Source organism: Ranitomeya variabilis, chromosome 2, assembly GCF_051348905.1.
Source record: "Ranitomeya variabilis isolate aRanVar5 chromosome 2, aRanVar5.hap1, whole genome shotgun sequence".
Classification (NCBI taxonomy): domain Eukaryota; kingdom Metazoa; phylum Chordata; class Amphibia; order Anura; family Dendrobatidae; genus Ranitomeya; species Ranitomeya variabilis.
The window spans coordinates 999,790,171-999,805,234 of NC_135233.1; the positions used below are offsets into that span (position 1 = coordinate 999,790,171).

General features: G+C 41.6%; 1 protein-coding gene across 3 annotated transcripts in view; it reads left to right on the forward strand.

Annotated features, from left to right (window-relative positions):
• Positions 1–238: 238 nt before the first annotated feature.
• The window catches only part of SPHKAP (SPHK1 interactor, AKAP domain containing), a 450,379-nt gene continuing 435,553 nt past the window's right edge, over positions 239–15,064 (forward strand). For 2 of the 3 annotated variants that reach the window (XM_077291146.1, XM_077291148.1), the window contains exon 1: positions 239–367. In XM_077291146.1, coding sequence (XP_077147261.1) covers positions 345–367 — 23 coding nt within the window. In that variant the 5' untranslated portion in view covers positions 239–344. The remainder of the gene's footprint in view (positions 368–15,064) is intronic. The other variant, XM_077291147.1, reaches the window with a different exon arrangement.

The window sequence follows — 15,064 nt, forward strand, 5'->3', positions numbered from 1 at the left end:
TTTTTCTTAAAATCCATTTAGATTTATGAGAATTAGTGCCAGTGATCACAGGGTCACCTTGTAACTCTTCCCATCATCTTTGTCCCTCATGACTTCTTTATATTGTGGTGACATTGAACATTCCTGCTACATTCCTATATATCAGACTGCGGAGGGGTTAAAGAAAACTGCCTTGCTCACATCTTCTCCTGTGACTCATCTGTGTGTAGATGGAAGGAGTGGCTTTGCTCCTGTATCTGAGGATTCAGTAAAGCTTCACTACCAGCAGAGAGAGTTGCTTGAAGTGTTTCTGTACCCTGCGCTGTAACACCGTCCAGTCATCCCCGGATGCTGTGCTCCTAAAGATGTGCTCCTGTGCATCCCACAGGTAAGACTGGTCCCTAGCCTCTTCTACCATGTTCTTATAAGCTGGGCATTAACTTAGCAAACTTACCTAATTATTTTATCCATATCCGCTACCTTCCTTCCACATCACAAACGTGCATCATTTTAGATATCCTATAGTCCATACATAATAATTTGTGAAAATGTATTTTTTGGTCATTATCATTTTATCTTGGTTGTTAAGTGAATTTTCTAATTAATTATTTTTTCATTGCAAATCAATTTTGTAAAATTTGAGACTAGAAATAACTTGAAAAATGAAGCCGCAACATATCGAAATATTTCCTTTTTTTCCAAAGCAATTGCAAGTGTTGGAAGCTGTATGCGGTCGTGTACAATCCTGTGCAATAGTAGTCAAAGCTAGAGGAATTGTGTTACATCTAATAGTGAAGTAAGGTGAAAGAATTCCTCTAATCTCCCGTTCAGCTCGCCATGTGGGGCTTAGAATTTAGTCTATTTATTTAGGAAATATTTTTGTCTTCCCGATGTTGACAGCCTAATGAGGATTAATCATATCTGAGGTTTCTGGAAAATCTGAGTTGAGTTTTAAAGGAATGCTTTCTTGGATTTTATATGTTTCCGATGTAATTACAAGTGCACGGACACGTTGTAGGTACCAGCTCATAAGTGTGGAAGGAGAGACTGCATCTCACATATGTTCCTCATTTTCTGAAATAAGCTAATGTGGAATGTGCTGTCACTTTGCTGCTTTTCTCTGCAAGTTGACTCCACCTGTCAATATCTCTTGTGCCAAGTAATTGCAAAGTCATTTATCAAGCTGTGCAATCCATGGAGAATTACAGCATTAGCTCCGATTTGCAGGAGGTTCTTGTGGAGTCAGAAGATCGGTGCCAAACGTTCTACCTAAGTATTCCGCATACATTTTTACAAAAAGGCAAATTGATTATAATCCCATTATATATACCCATCATTCTAGACGAGCATTCTGTAAACTGTTGTGTGAGGCTTAGACTAAAATTTGGAAAGGTTTTAAATCCCAGTCAAGCAATTTCTAAACCACAGCTCCAGATATTTTGGGCATGTACATCTGTCTCTTGAGCTTTATGCTCCGTTTGCATGGCGTGAAATGTGATTATGTACCCAAAGGTAGCACCGTCTGAAGGACGGATGAAAGAAATAGATGAATGTTCCATGAACTATTTATCCCAGGAGCTGAGAACGGTTCTCGGCAAAATATAGATAACTCTTTTTCATCTCCAATTCTTTGCTTTGAAAACAGTTTCCTTTGTGTTTTGCAGTAAAATCACTGCTTGCCACCTGTCTCCTTCTCCCTAATTAATTTCTCCATCTCCTCCTACTGTCCCAGATAAGCTTTATTAATTTGTTATGGAATGTAGAATTGTACAAACCAATGAAGTTTTTAGACACCTCTTCCACTAAATTACATAGTCAGACTATTAACCATCTCAGAACCATATGATCGAATGGCTGCCCATAGACACTTCAATCCCATTATACCTTAAAATATAAAAAAAAATCCACATAGATATGGACCAGCTTATACTTTCTACATAAGAGTGTCAAAATCAAGGTAGTTACATTTTTGTTGCTACGCAGTGGCTCAAAAATATATGGATCACTGTTTAAGAAACCCCTACAGATTTATTCAGACATTTGAAAAATATTTACTAGTTACAATTTATAGACTTTAGGCCGTGTTTTACCGCAGTTCTGTGGATTTTTACCAATAACATAAGCATATTGCTTGAGACAAATTGTACAAAAGCAGCATCAGAACTAAGCAGTCATCATATACACATTAAAGTCCTCCGAACCTGCCACCATCAAAGGTATAGGGAGGTCTAAAAATTATCCAATGAACGGTTGATGTTAAGAGACAGATGGATCGGCAAAGTACAATTTTAATGTCCAATTGTTTTGTTCTCCGGGAAATAAGACCCTGACAGAGCTGTCTGCAGCCACTTTCTCATATCTTCCCATTGAAATCCTATGAACGATTGGGAAGTCTAATGTTCATAGGTATAAAGGAGCCAAGAAAGATGTCCATCAGTCGAACAAGCATTTGGTCAACAGCTATCTATGGCGTATGGGCCTATTAAGACAAACAACTTACTAGCCTAATGGTGGTCAATGCAGCCAGTACTGCCAAGGACGTAATAGACTTAAAAAAGTCCTCCCATGAAGATTTGATTTTAATTAATCTGTGTATGTAGCTTAGAGTGTATGTGTCAATATACTCATCAGTCATCACCTTCACCAGGATCCAGATCCATTCTGCTCATCTTTTCAGTGATGTCACCGCTCTGCGGACTCTCTGGGTCACTCTATGCTGTGTGCGTGAGCCGGAAGTCTCTTTTACAGTGTAAATCTAATTGAGCCTTGTTCTGACGCTCTATAGACTTACATTGTAAAAGCCATTAACAGAGATAGCAATGTGACCCAGAGACTCTGAAGAGTGGTGATGTCACTGAGAAGAAGAGCAGAATGGTACTAGATCTTGGGAAAGGCAGCAATTGGTGAATATATTAAAGAGGTTGTCCGATCAAAACCGATTACTCTGTGTGACTGCAGACTTATGAATCCCCCAGTGCACACACTGTGCGCTGCCTGGATTTGCCGGTTTCAAACCCAGGAACGGAGGGTATGTTGACTTATACATACCCCCGGCCAATGGCCATGGCCTCGCTCCATACATTTGTATTGAGCCAAGACTGTGCCCTGACCAGTGACGTTGTCAGGCATTGGGCGTGTTCGAAAGATCATTTTGGTCCCAAAAATCAATTCACACATTATAATAAACTTCAATAAATCTTACTGTATTTTATGGTTATTGGCATCTCCATACTATGGTACATAGAGCAATAAAAAGTGAAGACATTTTGGTGAAGTACCATGTAAGGCAATAATAGTATGGAATGTGAAACCCAAAGCACTCGGTTGCATTTACTAGAGTTTCAGTTTTGGACCCAATGGGGCATCATATACCTTCTCCAATCATATCAAGAATCTTAAGGATATCTTTAAGCATTGAAAGATCCTAGATAGGAGTTCGTCTTCCGCAAATGTATGTGTTCCATTACCCCCAACTATGCTACGCATACATTTAGTAAAATTACTATCATGTTACTCTGTGGTTACCTGGTCCATTTATAAAACTATTTTAGCAAATAGTTGGAATTGGCCTCCACATAGAGATTTGTGATGTTTAGCAATACTTGTCTAGTTGTAAAAGGGAATAGAGAGCTTGGTTGCACCTGATCTGGGAATGCCAGTTATTTATTCCTACTGACCGGATATCCCTGGAGTCTACTCCACAGCATCAAGCCTCTTGGACCAGGTGATTGCATCTCTTCCAGCAAAATAAAGCAAAGTTCTATGTAGACTTGACTTTTTATGGCAGAAAAAAACATATTTTAATGGGAAATTCCCTAAAATATCATCAATTAGCCACTGTATTCAATTAATTTATGCTGCTTTGCCCATATATAAGTTAAAATATTCTGCCTGAGGGACCCCGGACCATGACAAATCAGGGACCCATGACGAAACATCCATACTGAAGCGTTACTAGCCTATTAATGGTGTAAATTATATACGGTAATTGAGCTGTTAACACCAGTATGAAGTTAGAAATGGACACTTTATGACTTCAGAGTCCCACTATAATTTTTCTGCTACCTCTTCATTTAATGTGCCACTGTTCATTACTTTATTGATGGCTTTGGAAATCTAGATTTGTGTCGGTTTCTGGTGAAGATGGCTGTATGATAACTTCCTTAATTCTTGTTACTTGAAAATACGGAGGGAAATGCTATTAAAGTAATATACTGTAGTATAGAAAAGTATTGATCATTCCAATAAACAAATCTGCTCCATAAAACATGTTATGGAATGACTCTCGCCGGTTTGTATGTGTCCAGTCACGTATGTTCAATTCCATTGCATTAGGTTTTAGCTATCATCCTTCTAGAGCTGAGTCGAGGTTGTAAGGGCCCTGGGGAAAACTCGATGACGGCCTCCTTTTCCTTATCATTTGAAAGAGAGAGAAAGTCAGACTGCAATCAATGCACTGTCCACGACAAAGTAGCAGTGGTTCCTAATAGGAATCTGTCTCATTGAACCTGGTATCTGACGGCACGTTATGGAGCAGAAGGAGCTAAACAGATTGATATATGGTTTTGTTGGAAATCAATTAGTGCAGTTAATGTATTTCTGCTCAGCGTTTAAGAGTCCAGTGGGTAGTTCCAACATAGGACCGCCCACTGGACTCCTAAGAATAAAAAAAAAGCAGGAATGTACTAACTACTCTTAGTATAATTACTTTGGTGTACTATTGGCATTGCCAAGAGCTTGGTGCAGTGTTATGACCTCCTTATAGCAAATCTGTCACCAGATTTTTGCTGTGTAATCTTAAAGCAGCATAATGTAGAGATAGAGAGCCTGATTCCAGCAACATGTAACCTAAAGGCCTGCTTGCTGTCATTTTGATAAAATCACTGTTTTCTCTGCTGTAGATCTAGCAGTTCTCGCAGTTCTCTGAATGCTGAGCTCCATATAACCCCACTCACATCACCGATTGACATCTTTCCGTGTACACTGTGCATAAGCAGAAGCTGTTAATCAATTGTGGGGGCGGGGTTACATAAAGCAGGAGGACTACATGGCATGAGACAACTAGTCTTCTGTTCTAGTGATATTCTCCTGCTGATAAAACACTGATTTTACTGAAACTGCAATAAGCTACATTATGCTGCTCTCCGGTCACATAGCAGAAACCTACTGACAGGGTCACTTTAATCTGCATACTGAGCAGTTTACTGCCTTTTATTGACCGTACTCACTTGGCCAGAACAAGCACTGCCTGAACCCTAACCACGGCACTGTAAAAATGTACTGACTATGCAGGAGTGAGCAGCACTCACACAGTGCGAGGGTGGTCCACTCCCTTCACTATTGCCTCCCCGACAGCGGCTGTCACTCACTATTCCTAGGAGTGTGTAAGAAGACCTTCTCTGTAATACACTGAAGCCAGAAGGAGCATGTACCTGATCTTCTCCTACCTGAAGTTGCTTGCTTCACTTCTGGGTGTAGGTAGCAGAAGCCGCTGTCAGGAGGCAATGTTGAAAGGGCGACCTATCCCTACACTGTGTGCGTGCTGTTCACTTCTGCATAGTCAATGTATTCACACAGTGCCGTGGTTAGTGTTTTGGCAGCGCTTGTTCTGGCCAAGTGAGTACTGTCAATCAGGTAAAATGTTCACTATGTAAATTGAAGGAGCATAAAGTTCTTGGTCACGCCGAGGGTGCACCGAAAGCCCCTAATTTGCATATGGCATAAATCAAGTATTAAAGGTAATTACAGCAGTGAAATACATACTGCTTATATGATTTTTAGAGGAGCTAGACCCCTATATAACTGTTTAATTAGTTTAATTTGCATTTCAGGGGTGTCAGACTCCCTTTAAATGTTGAGAGACCGGAGTAAAAGTTTTTTTTTTTCTATTCTTTAGCCCAGCCCTGTATCCTTTATTATCGCCTTGTCAAATTATTGAAGTCTTGGAACCCACTGATCCAGAGAATTTTTAAATGATGTGCTAAAAGTCGAGGATTGGTTGGTTGAGGTCTGATCAGGAGATATTGGAACCAATCGTTCTGGAGCCTGAGGTTTCTATTGATTTCAAAGCAGAAGTTTACAAACTAACATGGGAATTATTTGATATAAAGTACTATTTGGTATTTTGATATTAGGGTCCCAATTCATCATTGCTTTGATACCTTTTTTTCTGACATAACAATTATGCTTATAATGACTTTTATGTTTGCACTTTATTCATTATATATTATTTATTTTGCAGCTTTTTTAAAGCGAACCTGTCACCCCCAAAATCGATGGTGAGGTAAGCTCACCGTCATCAGGGGCTTATCTACAGCATTCTGTAATGCTGTAGATAAGCCGCCGATGTTACCTGAAAGAGAAGAAAAAGACGTTAGATTATCCTCACCCAGGGGCGGTCCCGCTCCGATGGGTGTCTCAGGTCCGGTCCGGCGCCTCCTATCTTCATCAGATGACGTCCTCTTCTGGTCTCCGCGCCGCGGCTCCGGCACCTGTGCACTGCAGTACTTTGCTCTGCCCTCAACAGGGCAGACAAAGTACGCCTGCGCCGAAGCCGCAGTGCGGAGACCAGAAGAGGACGTCATGGAATGAAGATAGGAGGCGCCGGAGCAGAGCTGAGATGCCCATTTGACCGCGGACCAGCAGCGGGACCGCCCAGGTGAGTATATTATAACCTCTTTTTCTTCTCTTTCAGGATACATCGGCGGCTTATCTACAACATTACAGAATGCTGTAGATAAGCCCCTGATGCCGGTGAGCTTACCTCACCATCGATTTTGGGGGTGACAGGTTCCCTTTAAGTTACCGTAACTTAAATTGGTTTTGTGTGTTTTTTGTGACTATGGCAATGGTATTGGTTATCCAGATCTCTCAGCCTAATTTATCGTCTGTGATTTTTCAATATTTCATAAAATGTTAACATCACTGAAATCCAGTATCACAATGGACTGACATTTGTCTTTTCTAGTTTTTGTTTTTGTTTTTACATAGTCGAAAACTGTTAAAAGATTGTGACTTTTTAATCTTAAAAGCCACAAAAAAAGACAAAAAAAAAATCATCAACCCCCATTTCGAACAAACGCAGCAAAACAAAAAAAAAATCACTTAATAAAATGGCACATGAGGAATCGGAATCGGCTCTTTGGTTTATTTATTTTGCGTCTCCTTGAAAATTCCAGTGTTACAGTTCATTCTATTCATTGTAATAAACTTGAAGCATTGCTTTTGCGACACATATAAGCTTTTCAGAACTTAATCTATTCCGTATCACATAATGGTGCCGCTCTCTGTTGGGGGATTAGGAGCTGCGTCTTCCTCTGTGATGATATTGTGGGGGAGGACACGCCTGGCTGTACTGAAGAGATATCCATGCAAATATGAATATCCAGCATTTCGTAAATGTGTCCCCCTGATATAATGAACTGTCAGTGAAAAATGAAACACCGTGCGGCTTTCAGGAAAGGAAAGGACAGCTATAGAGCGTCTCTCGATATAAATTGGACATGATCTTCCAAAGAATCTCTGAATGGCGGATACCTAGCAAGGTGCTGGGCTGACTGCTTGCTGGGGATTAATCTCTGTCATAAGAAGTTACCTTCACTTAGGTGTTCTCTAGGGTTATGTTAATGTAGAACATTCAGTATATTCTATATTAATAAATCAGTTCTTAAACGGGGTGGGATGAGGTGGTGCCCAATGTCCCAGAGCCAGAGGCTGCCCGCTGATCTTTCATCTGTTAGATCCCTCCTTTAAGTCTAAGTTTATGGTCTACAAAAAAACTGTGATAAATTCTTCTCAAATTCATTTAAAGGGAACCTAACAAACAGGAGATTCATACTGCCTGAACCATGGTTTGCATGAACCAGACACTGGCTGCATTATTGCAGCTCTGTATGTTTTACCCTGAAAGACAAGATGAGGACTATGTATTTCGCATGACTAGCAGGGTTGCCAACATGGCTTTTTCTTTTTCTGGACAGCTTATCAAAAAATTACAGACAGACAATATTTTTTACTGTAAAGGTACAGATGAATGACCTCGGGGAGACCAAAACATCCCACACCGTGGAGACACCATCACGTGTTTCTCAACGCAGGGATCCAGAACACTGCCCCCATCCCTTATGGGAAATATGCAAATGCATGTAGGATAGCTGCGGAGACACCATCACGTGTTTCTCAACGCAAGCAATGAATAGCCAGGCCTTTCCCCGGGAAGGAACAACCACGGGAAGGGCAGCCTCCAATAAAGGAAAACATCCAATACAGGAAAACCACCTATGCCAAGCATGGTATCCATCCACAGACAGCTGTTTCGGGGTGTTTGCCCCTCATCAGTGTGGAGTAGGAAACTGGCTATTAGGAGCAGTGCCTAGTAAAAAGGCTGTAAAGGTACAGATGAATGACCTCGGGGAGACCAAAACATCCCACACCGCGGAGACACCATCACGTGTTTTTTTACTGGCACATTGGAAAACCAGAATAAATCAATATGATTATAAGTGTAAACAGAAGGTGTAAAGTCCCCTCTATAATTTGTAAAGCGCTGCGGAATATGTTGGCGCTATATAAATAAAATTATTATTATTATTATAACCCTCTCTAACGGGTCAACAAACTTAAATTTTATTTAATATAACAAATAAATGAGGGCATTGCAGGTGAAGGTTTGAAAAGATTTGCCCCTAGTCAGCTAGCATTTTATACAGTTCTGTGAAAAAATGTTCGCCCCTTCCTGATTTCCTATTCTTTTGCATGTTTGTCTCACTTGAACGTCTCAGATCACCAAATATACAGCTCTGGCAAAAATTAAGAGACCACCACATCAAAACCCTGTCATAGGCAGCCCAATCTCCAGACCTGAACCCTATTGAAAATCTCTGGAATGTAATCCAGAGGATGATGGATAGTTACAAGCCATCAAACAAAGAAGAGCTGCTTACATTTTTGCGCCAGAAGCAGCGTGAAAGACTGGTGGAAAGCATGCCAAAACGCATGAAAGCTGTGATTAAAAATCATGGTTATTCCACAAAATATTGATTTCTGAACTCTTCCTGAGTTAAAACATTAGTATTGTTGTTTCTAAATGATTATGAACTTGTTTTCTTTGCATTATTTGAGGTCTGAAAGCACTGGTTTTTTTTTTAATTTTGACAATTTTTCTTTTTCAGAAAATAAATACAAAATGTATTGCTTGGAAATTCGGAGACATGTTGTCAGAAGTTTATAGAATAAAAGAACAATTTACATTTTACTCAAAAATATACCTATAAAGAGAAAAATCAGACAAACTGAACATTTTGCAGTGGTCTCTTAATTTTTGCCAGAGCTGTATTTGAATATTAGATGAAGATAACACAAGTAAACATAAAATGCAGTTTTTAAATGAAAGTCTTTATTATTACGGGAAACAGAAATCTAAACATACAAAGTCATGTGTGAACAACTGATTGCCCGCTAAACCTAATAACTGGTTAGTCCACCCGAAACAGCAACAACTGCAATTAAAGGGAACCTGTCACCTGAATTTGGCGGGACAGGTTTGCGGTCACACAGCAAAATACTTCCGGGACATAGTGCGCCGGCGCATGCGCACTAATGCTTTTCGGCTTTGCCTGCAGTTGGGCAAAGCATACTGCGTGTGCGCAAGGCAAGATTGCCTTGCGCAGGCGTGTACTACGGAGGACACAGCATGAACTTCACTCCAATATTGCGGCCAGCATGCAGCCAGCGGGTAAGTAAAGGGTGAATCAAACACCCGAAAACCCCGCCCATATGACCGCAAACCTATCCCGCCAAATTCAGGTGACAGGTTACCTTTAAGCATTTTACAACGTTCTGGAGGAATTTTGTCTCACTCATCCTTGCAAAATTGTTGTAATTCATCCACATTGGTGAATTTCCGAGCATGAACCGCCTTTTTAAGTTCATGCCACAGCCTCTCAATTGGATTAAGGTCAGGACTTTGACTAGGCCACTCCAAAGTCTTAATTTTGTTTTTCTTAAGCTATTCGGTGGTGGACATGTGGGGTGTTTTGGACCATTGTCCTGCTGCACAACCAAAGTGCACTTCAGCTTCAGGACACAAACAGATGACCGGATATTCTCCTTCAGGATATTTTGGTAGCAGGATTCATGGTTCTATTTACCATAGCAGGTCTTCCAGGTCCAGAAGCAGTAAAAAAGCCCCAGGCCATCACACTACCACCACCATATTTTACTGCTAGTATGATGTTCTGTTTCTGAAATGCTGTGTCACTGTACTTGTTTGCCAGATGTAATAAGACACACACCTTCCAAAAAGTTCAGCTTTTGTCTCATCAGTCCACAGAGTATTCTTCCAAATGTCTTGGAGATCATCAAGATGTTTTTTGGGGTAAAACTGAGACTAGCCTTTATGTTCTTTTTGCTCAGCAGTGGAGTTCATCTTAAAAATCTTCCATACAGGCCATTGCTGTCCAGTCTCTATCTTATGGTGGAGTCATTAATACTGACCTTAACAGAGGCAAGTTAGGCCTGCAGTTCTTTGAATGTTGTTGTGGGGTCTTTTGTGACCTCTTGGATGAGTCATCGTTGTGCATTTGGGGTAATTTTGGTCCACCAGCCACTCCCACAGTTCACCACTGTTCCATGTAATCACCATTTGTGGATGATGGCTATCACTGTGGTTCGTTGGAGTCCCAAAGCTTGAGAAATGGCTTTATAACCTTTACCAGACTGATCGATCTCAATTACTTTGTTTCTTATTTGTTCCAGAATTTCTTTGGATCACGGCATGATGTCTGGCTTTTCAGGATCTTTTGGTCTACATCACTTTGTCAGACAGATCCCATTTAAGGAATTTATTGATTGAGAACAAGTGTGGCACTAATCAGGCCTGGGTGTAGCTAGTGAATTTGAACTTATCTTCCCAAAGATGTGATAAACCACAGTTAATTTATGCTGAGATCGCGACGGCCATTTTCCTGAAGCCTAGTTCGCATCTTGGCTTCAGGAAAATGGCCGCCGCGATCCCCATCAGCGCACACGTGGCACCCCGTGGCCATTTTCCTGAAGCCCCGGGCAGCAGAGCACTCCATCTGCACACGCGCGGCCTCAGGAAGATGGCCGCCGTCAACGAAAAAGCGGAGAATAGCGCAGATCGCGCTCTTTTTATTCACCTGCGCAGTGCATTCCGCTGTTGGGCATGCGCAAACCACTACGCCACCAACGGAAAGATAAGCAAGATCTGGGGGAGAAGAAGCGATTTCACCACGCCCATTTGACTAGACCACCTTGATTGACAGGTGAAAAACGGCGACTTTGGTAAGGTATTTCGGCAGCATATGTGGGGAATCAGGGTACACAAAATACACTATTGTCCAGCACAGCTCAGGCCCTATTTAATGGTATTTTTATCTCATACTGAAAAAACGGGGTGACAGGTTCCCTTTAAGTGTGACAAATATGCAAAAGAATAAGGAGTCAGGAAGGGGGCAGACACTTTTTCACACACCTGTATATTGCAAAAAGGAGTTGCTTCTAATTATCACACAATGGCACCACGGGGTGACATCATTGTTAGGCAGATTAGGGCATGCAGATTAAAACAAAGCCTCCATAAAGTCCCCATAAAGGGGGGACATATTGTGGTAATCTGTGAGAGCCCAAATCTTTTCCGGCAGATGATAGCTGTAGTATTCAGCCAGCATCTGCCTCTAACAGCCACAGGTGGAGCTGAGCTCCACCTGCAGCTGTTAACATGATAAAACCACTGTCAATTTCTGACAGCAGCATTTAACAATCAGCGGGGGAAGGGTACGTCAATCCACCCGCCCACTGGTGCACCTGTGTCGTGACACAGGGTGCCGATGGGTTTCCATGAAAGCTGAGGATCTGCTATGCTGATCCATATGCTTGTCATTACAAGTTTAGCTGACGTTCACAGGAGATCGTAATTTTCTCTGTACCATACATAGCGGTGCTGATGCCATGCTGTGTATAGCACAAGAGATCAGACAATCACAGCTTCAAATCTCTTAAGGGGACAAACAAATATAGTAAAAAGTGAGCAAGAATGCTTTTAAAAATTGTTGTTGACTTTATTTCTTCATGATAAATAGTGACCAATGACCATGCATGCAGAAACAGGGTACAAGGAAAATTTAGATACCATCTGACCACAAATCACTGCATGCTATAGAGAGAAACACCTGAGAGAAGGTTTATGTGGTGCATGAAGTCTTGGGATTTATAGGGTTATGGGACATGAAAAGTAAATGTTCATGTGCCTGCCAGTCATACTTTGGATGTACATAGTAAGGGAAAATACCATGGGATTCAGTAGCATTAAATAAATACAATTTCTTGGATAAATTACAGCCTATTTTTCCAAAATATATATCACATTACTAAAATCAGGTATAAAAAAATCCACGGTCAGCATGTATCAGAGACTGGCTCTATGATCTCAGCCAAGAGTGTTGGATCCTGAAACACTGTGGCGTTTCATTGAAAAGAGTACTTTAAAAGCCATGGGGGACCGAGCTGCATTGTAGACTACTCTAACAGGCGGGTCCCCCATTGCTTCTCCCCGCCTGCTGCCATGGATTGACAGATCTCTCCATATACGTGCATATAGGCAGAGTCAAACATACATGGCTGCGATCATATAGCCAGTGTCTGATACATGCTGCCACCAGTTGGTCACACTCAGCATATGTAGTGACCCAGTCGAGAGTGTGTCCTTCCCTTTAAGTAATGCTGCATTGTGAGTAGCTTCTGTACACTACAGCGCACTCTCTAACTGCCCCTCTACATTATTCCCTGCATTTGTGAGCTGTAATTCTCCATTTCTAGTCACCTCCATTTCATATGCAATGCATTTCTCATTTGCTGTGTTCTGGCGTCATCTAATGGTGGAAGTGTACAATGACTCATAATTATTGTTTTGTAAGGATCTGAGATGTGAATCCGGTGTCCTATTAGTCACATGGTCAATAGGAGGAGCTGTTTTCCAGGCAAGTCTAGAATGTTCTTTAGTCTGAGGGATGCCCTAAGGGAGAGCAGAACATACGTGGAGTCTGTTTTCACTACAATATCTCCTGCAGGCCCAAGAGCCTGGGTTCCCTCTAAAACCTCTACAGACATCATTCTAAAGTCGTTCTGACTGGATTCACCACAGTTTTTACATTCACCTGTAAGTGACATCATTCTAAAGTCGTTCTGACTGGATTCACCACAGTTTTTACATTCACCTGTAAGTGACATCATTCTAAAGTCGTTCTGACTGGATTCACCACAGTTTTTACATTCACCTGTAAGTGACATCATTCTAAAGTCTTTCTGACTGGATTCACCTCAGTTTTTACATTCACCCATAAGTATTTGTGCACGTGCCATGACACACTGTGGAGTTAACCCCAAATACAGGTCTGTAACCTCTCATTGCTGAGTCTACCTCCTTCTGTAAGCTACCAAAAGACACTGTCGAGTGCTCTTAAAGCTCCAGACCCCAATCACATCTCAGTATCTAAGTCTGAACTGTAATTGCCATGGACTGCCCATGAGAGACTGTTCTTTATTTGTTCCAAGTTATAATTCCCATTCCTGCTGAAGTAAAAGCAACTGTTATCCCCGAGACTGATGTGTGTCATAATTCCTTCGGCTGCGGACACCGTGTGGGGGTGAATAGCAAGGAACGTTCGGCCTGGTCATTACACATGTATCAGCTGTCAGGTTCTGTTAAATATTTTCTTGATTTTTATATACAGCTTCATTAAAATAAAATGTCTTCTGCCCTTGGAAGTAGATTGGAGCTTGTTAAGACTTACTGACAATTGACCTTGAGAGTACAGCACTATACATGGATCCCTCTGTCAGTCCCAAAGACTTTGGATGGAGGGGCAGTGTACATGGCGATCACTGTTACATCCAAATTGGGGCACTCAAGACTGATAGTCTCATGATTGTGGGTTGTCCTTATGGTGGGACCTTCAGTGTTCAGCAGAGGTTAAAGGGAACCTGCCACCAAGAAAAACCCTATTAACCTCTGGGTGTGGGGTTAATCTGCAGGTTAATAGCATTACTAACCTGCCCAACACCTGTCCTGAGCTGAACGCTGTGGGGAGAAAATGAACTTAATTTCCCCAGCAGCGTTCCTATTTCAGTCACGGGGCTGGCACCAGTGCTGGTTCAGACACCACTCTGAGTATGCAGAGCAGCGTCTGTAACAGCCGACCCCAGTGCAGAGCCAGTGTTAGTGAGAATACAGAGCTGGCGCCGCCCCTGTGGCTGAAGACGGAATGCTGTAGGGGAAATACATTTCATTTTCTCCCCACAGCGTTCAGCTGAGTGCAGGTGCCAGGGAGATTAATAACGCTATTAACCTGCATACTGTCCCCATATCTGCAGGTTAATAGCGTTTTTCTGGTGACAGGTTCCCTTTAATGTCTGTAAGGCAACATGAAATGCATAACATACATTGTTGTGTGGTGTCTTTAGGGATTGCTCATGTCCTTTCAAAATTTATCATTTTCTGGATATGGTATTTTGCTGTTTTTCTCTTAGGAAACTTGATGTTTGGTGTTTTTCTGCCCACATTGACGCGATCTTTAGTGAAACTGGAATTCTGGATCTAGCTTTATACATAATTAGATAACAAAATATCTTTTTTCACGAGCTAAAGACTGTGAAGCTTTAAATCCTGAAAATGCTCTAGAATGTGACACATATACCATAAAATTAACGTTATCTGAATGGAAGACCTTTACAGTAGCTAAGGCATTAGTAGAACGAGGTCAATATAAATATGCAGTATATTGACTCTGGGACACTGGGGTTTTACTAAAAGTCTGCAGTTAATCTATATGACTGCAGACTTCTGAATCCTAACATTGTGTGCACCACATGCTGTCATGGTTCTCCAGTGTCGGAGAACGGGTGGGTGACGTGACTGCAAGTATGTAGTTTGCAGACTTCTGGCCACAGTCCGACTGTTGTTTATTCGCAGAGAGACCCAGCAAGACTGGCACCAAACAAGCAAGGGTGCAGCCACAGATTCACTTGGCGCAAGCTACCCCAGCTAGGTGAGCCTTAAAGGGCCAGG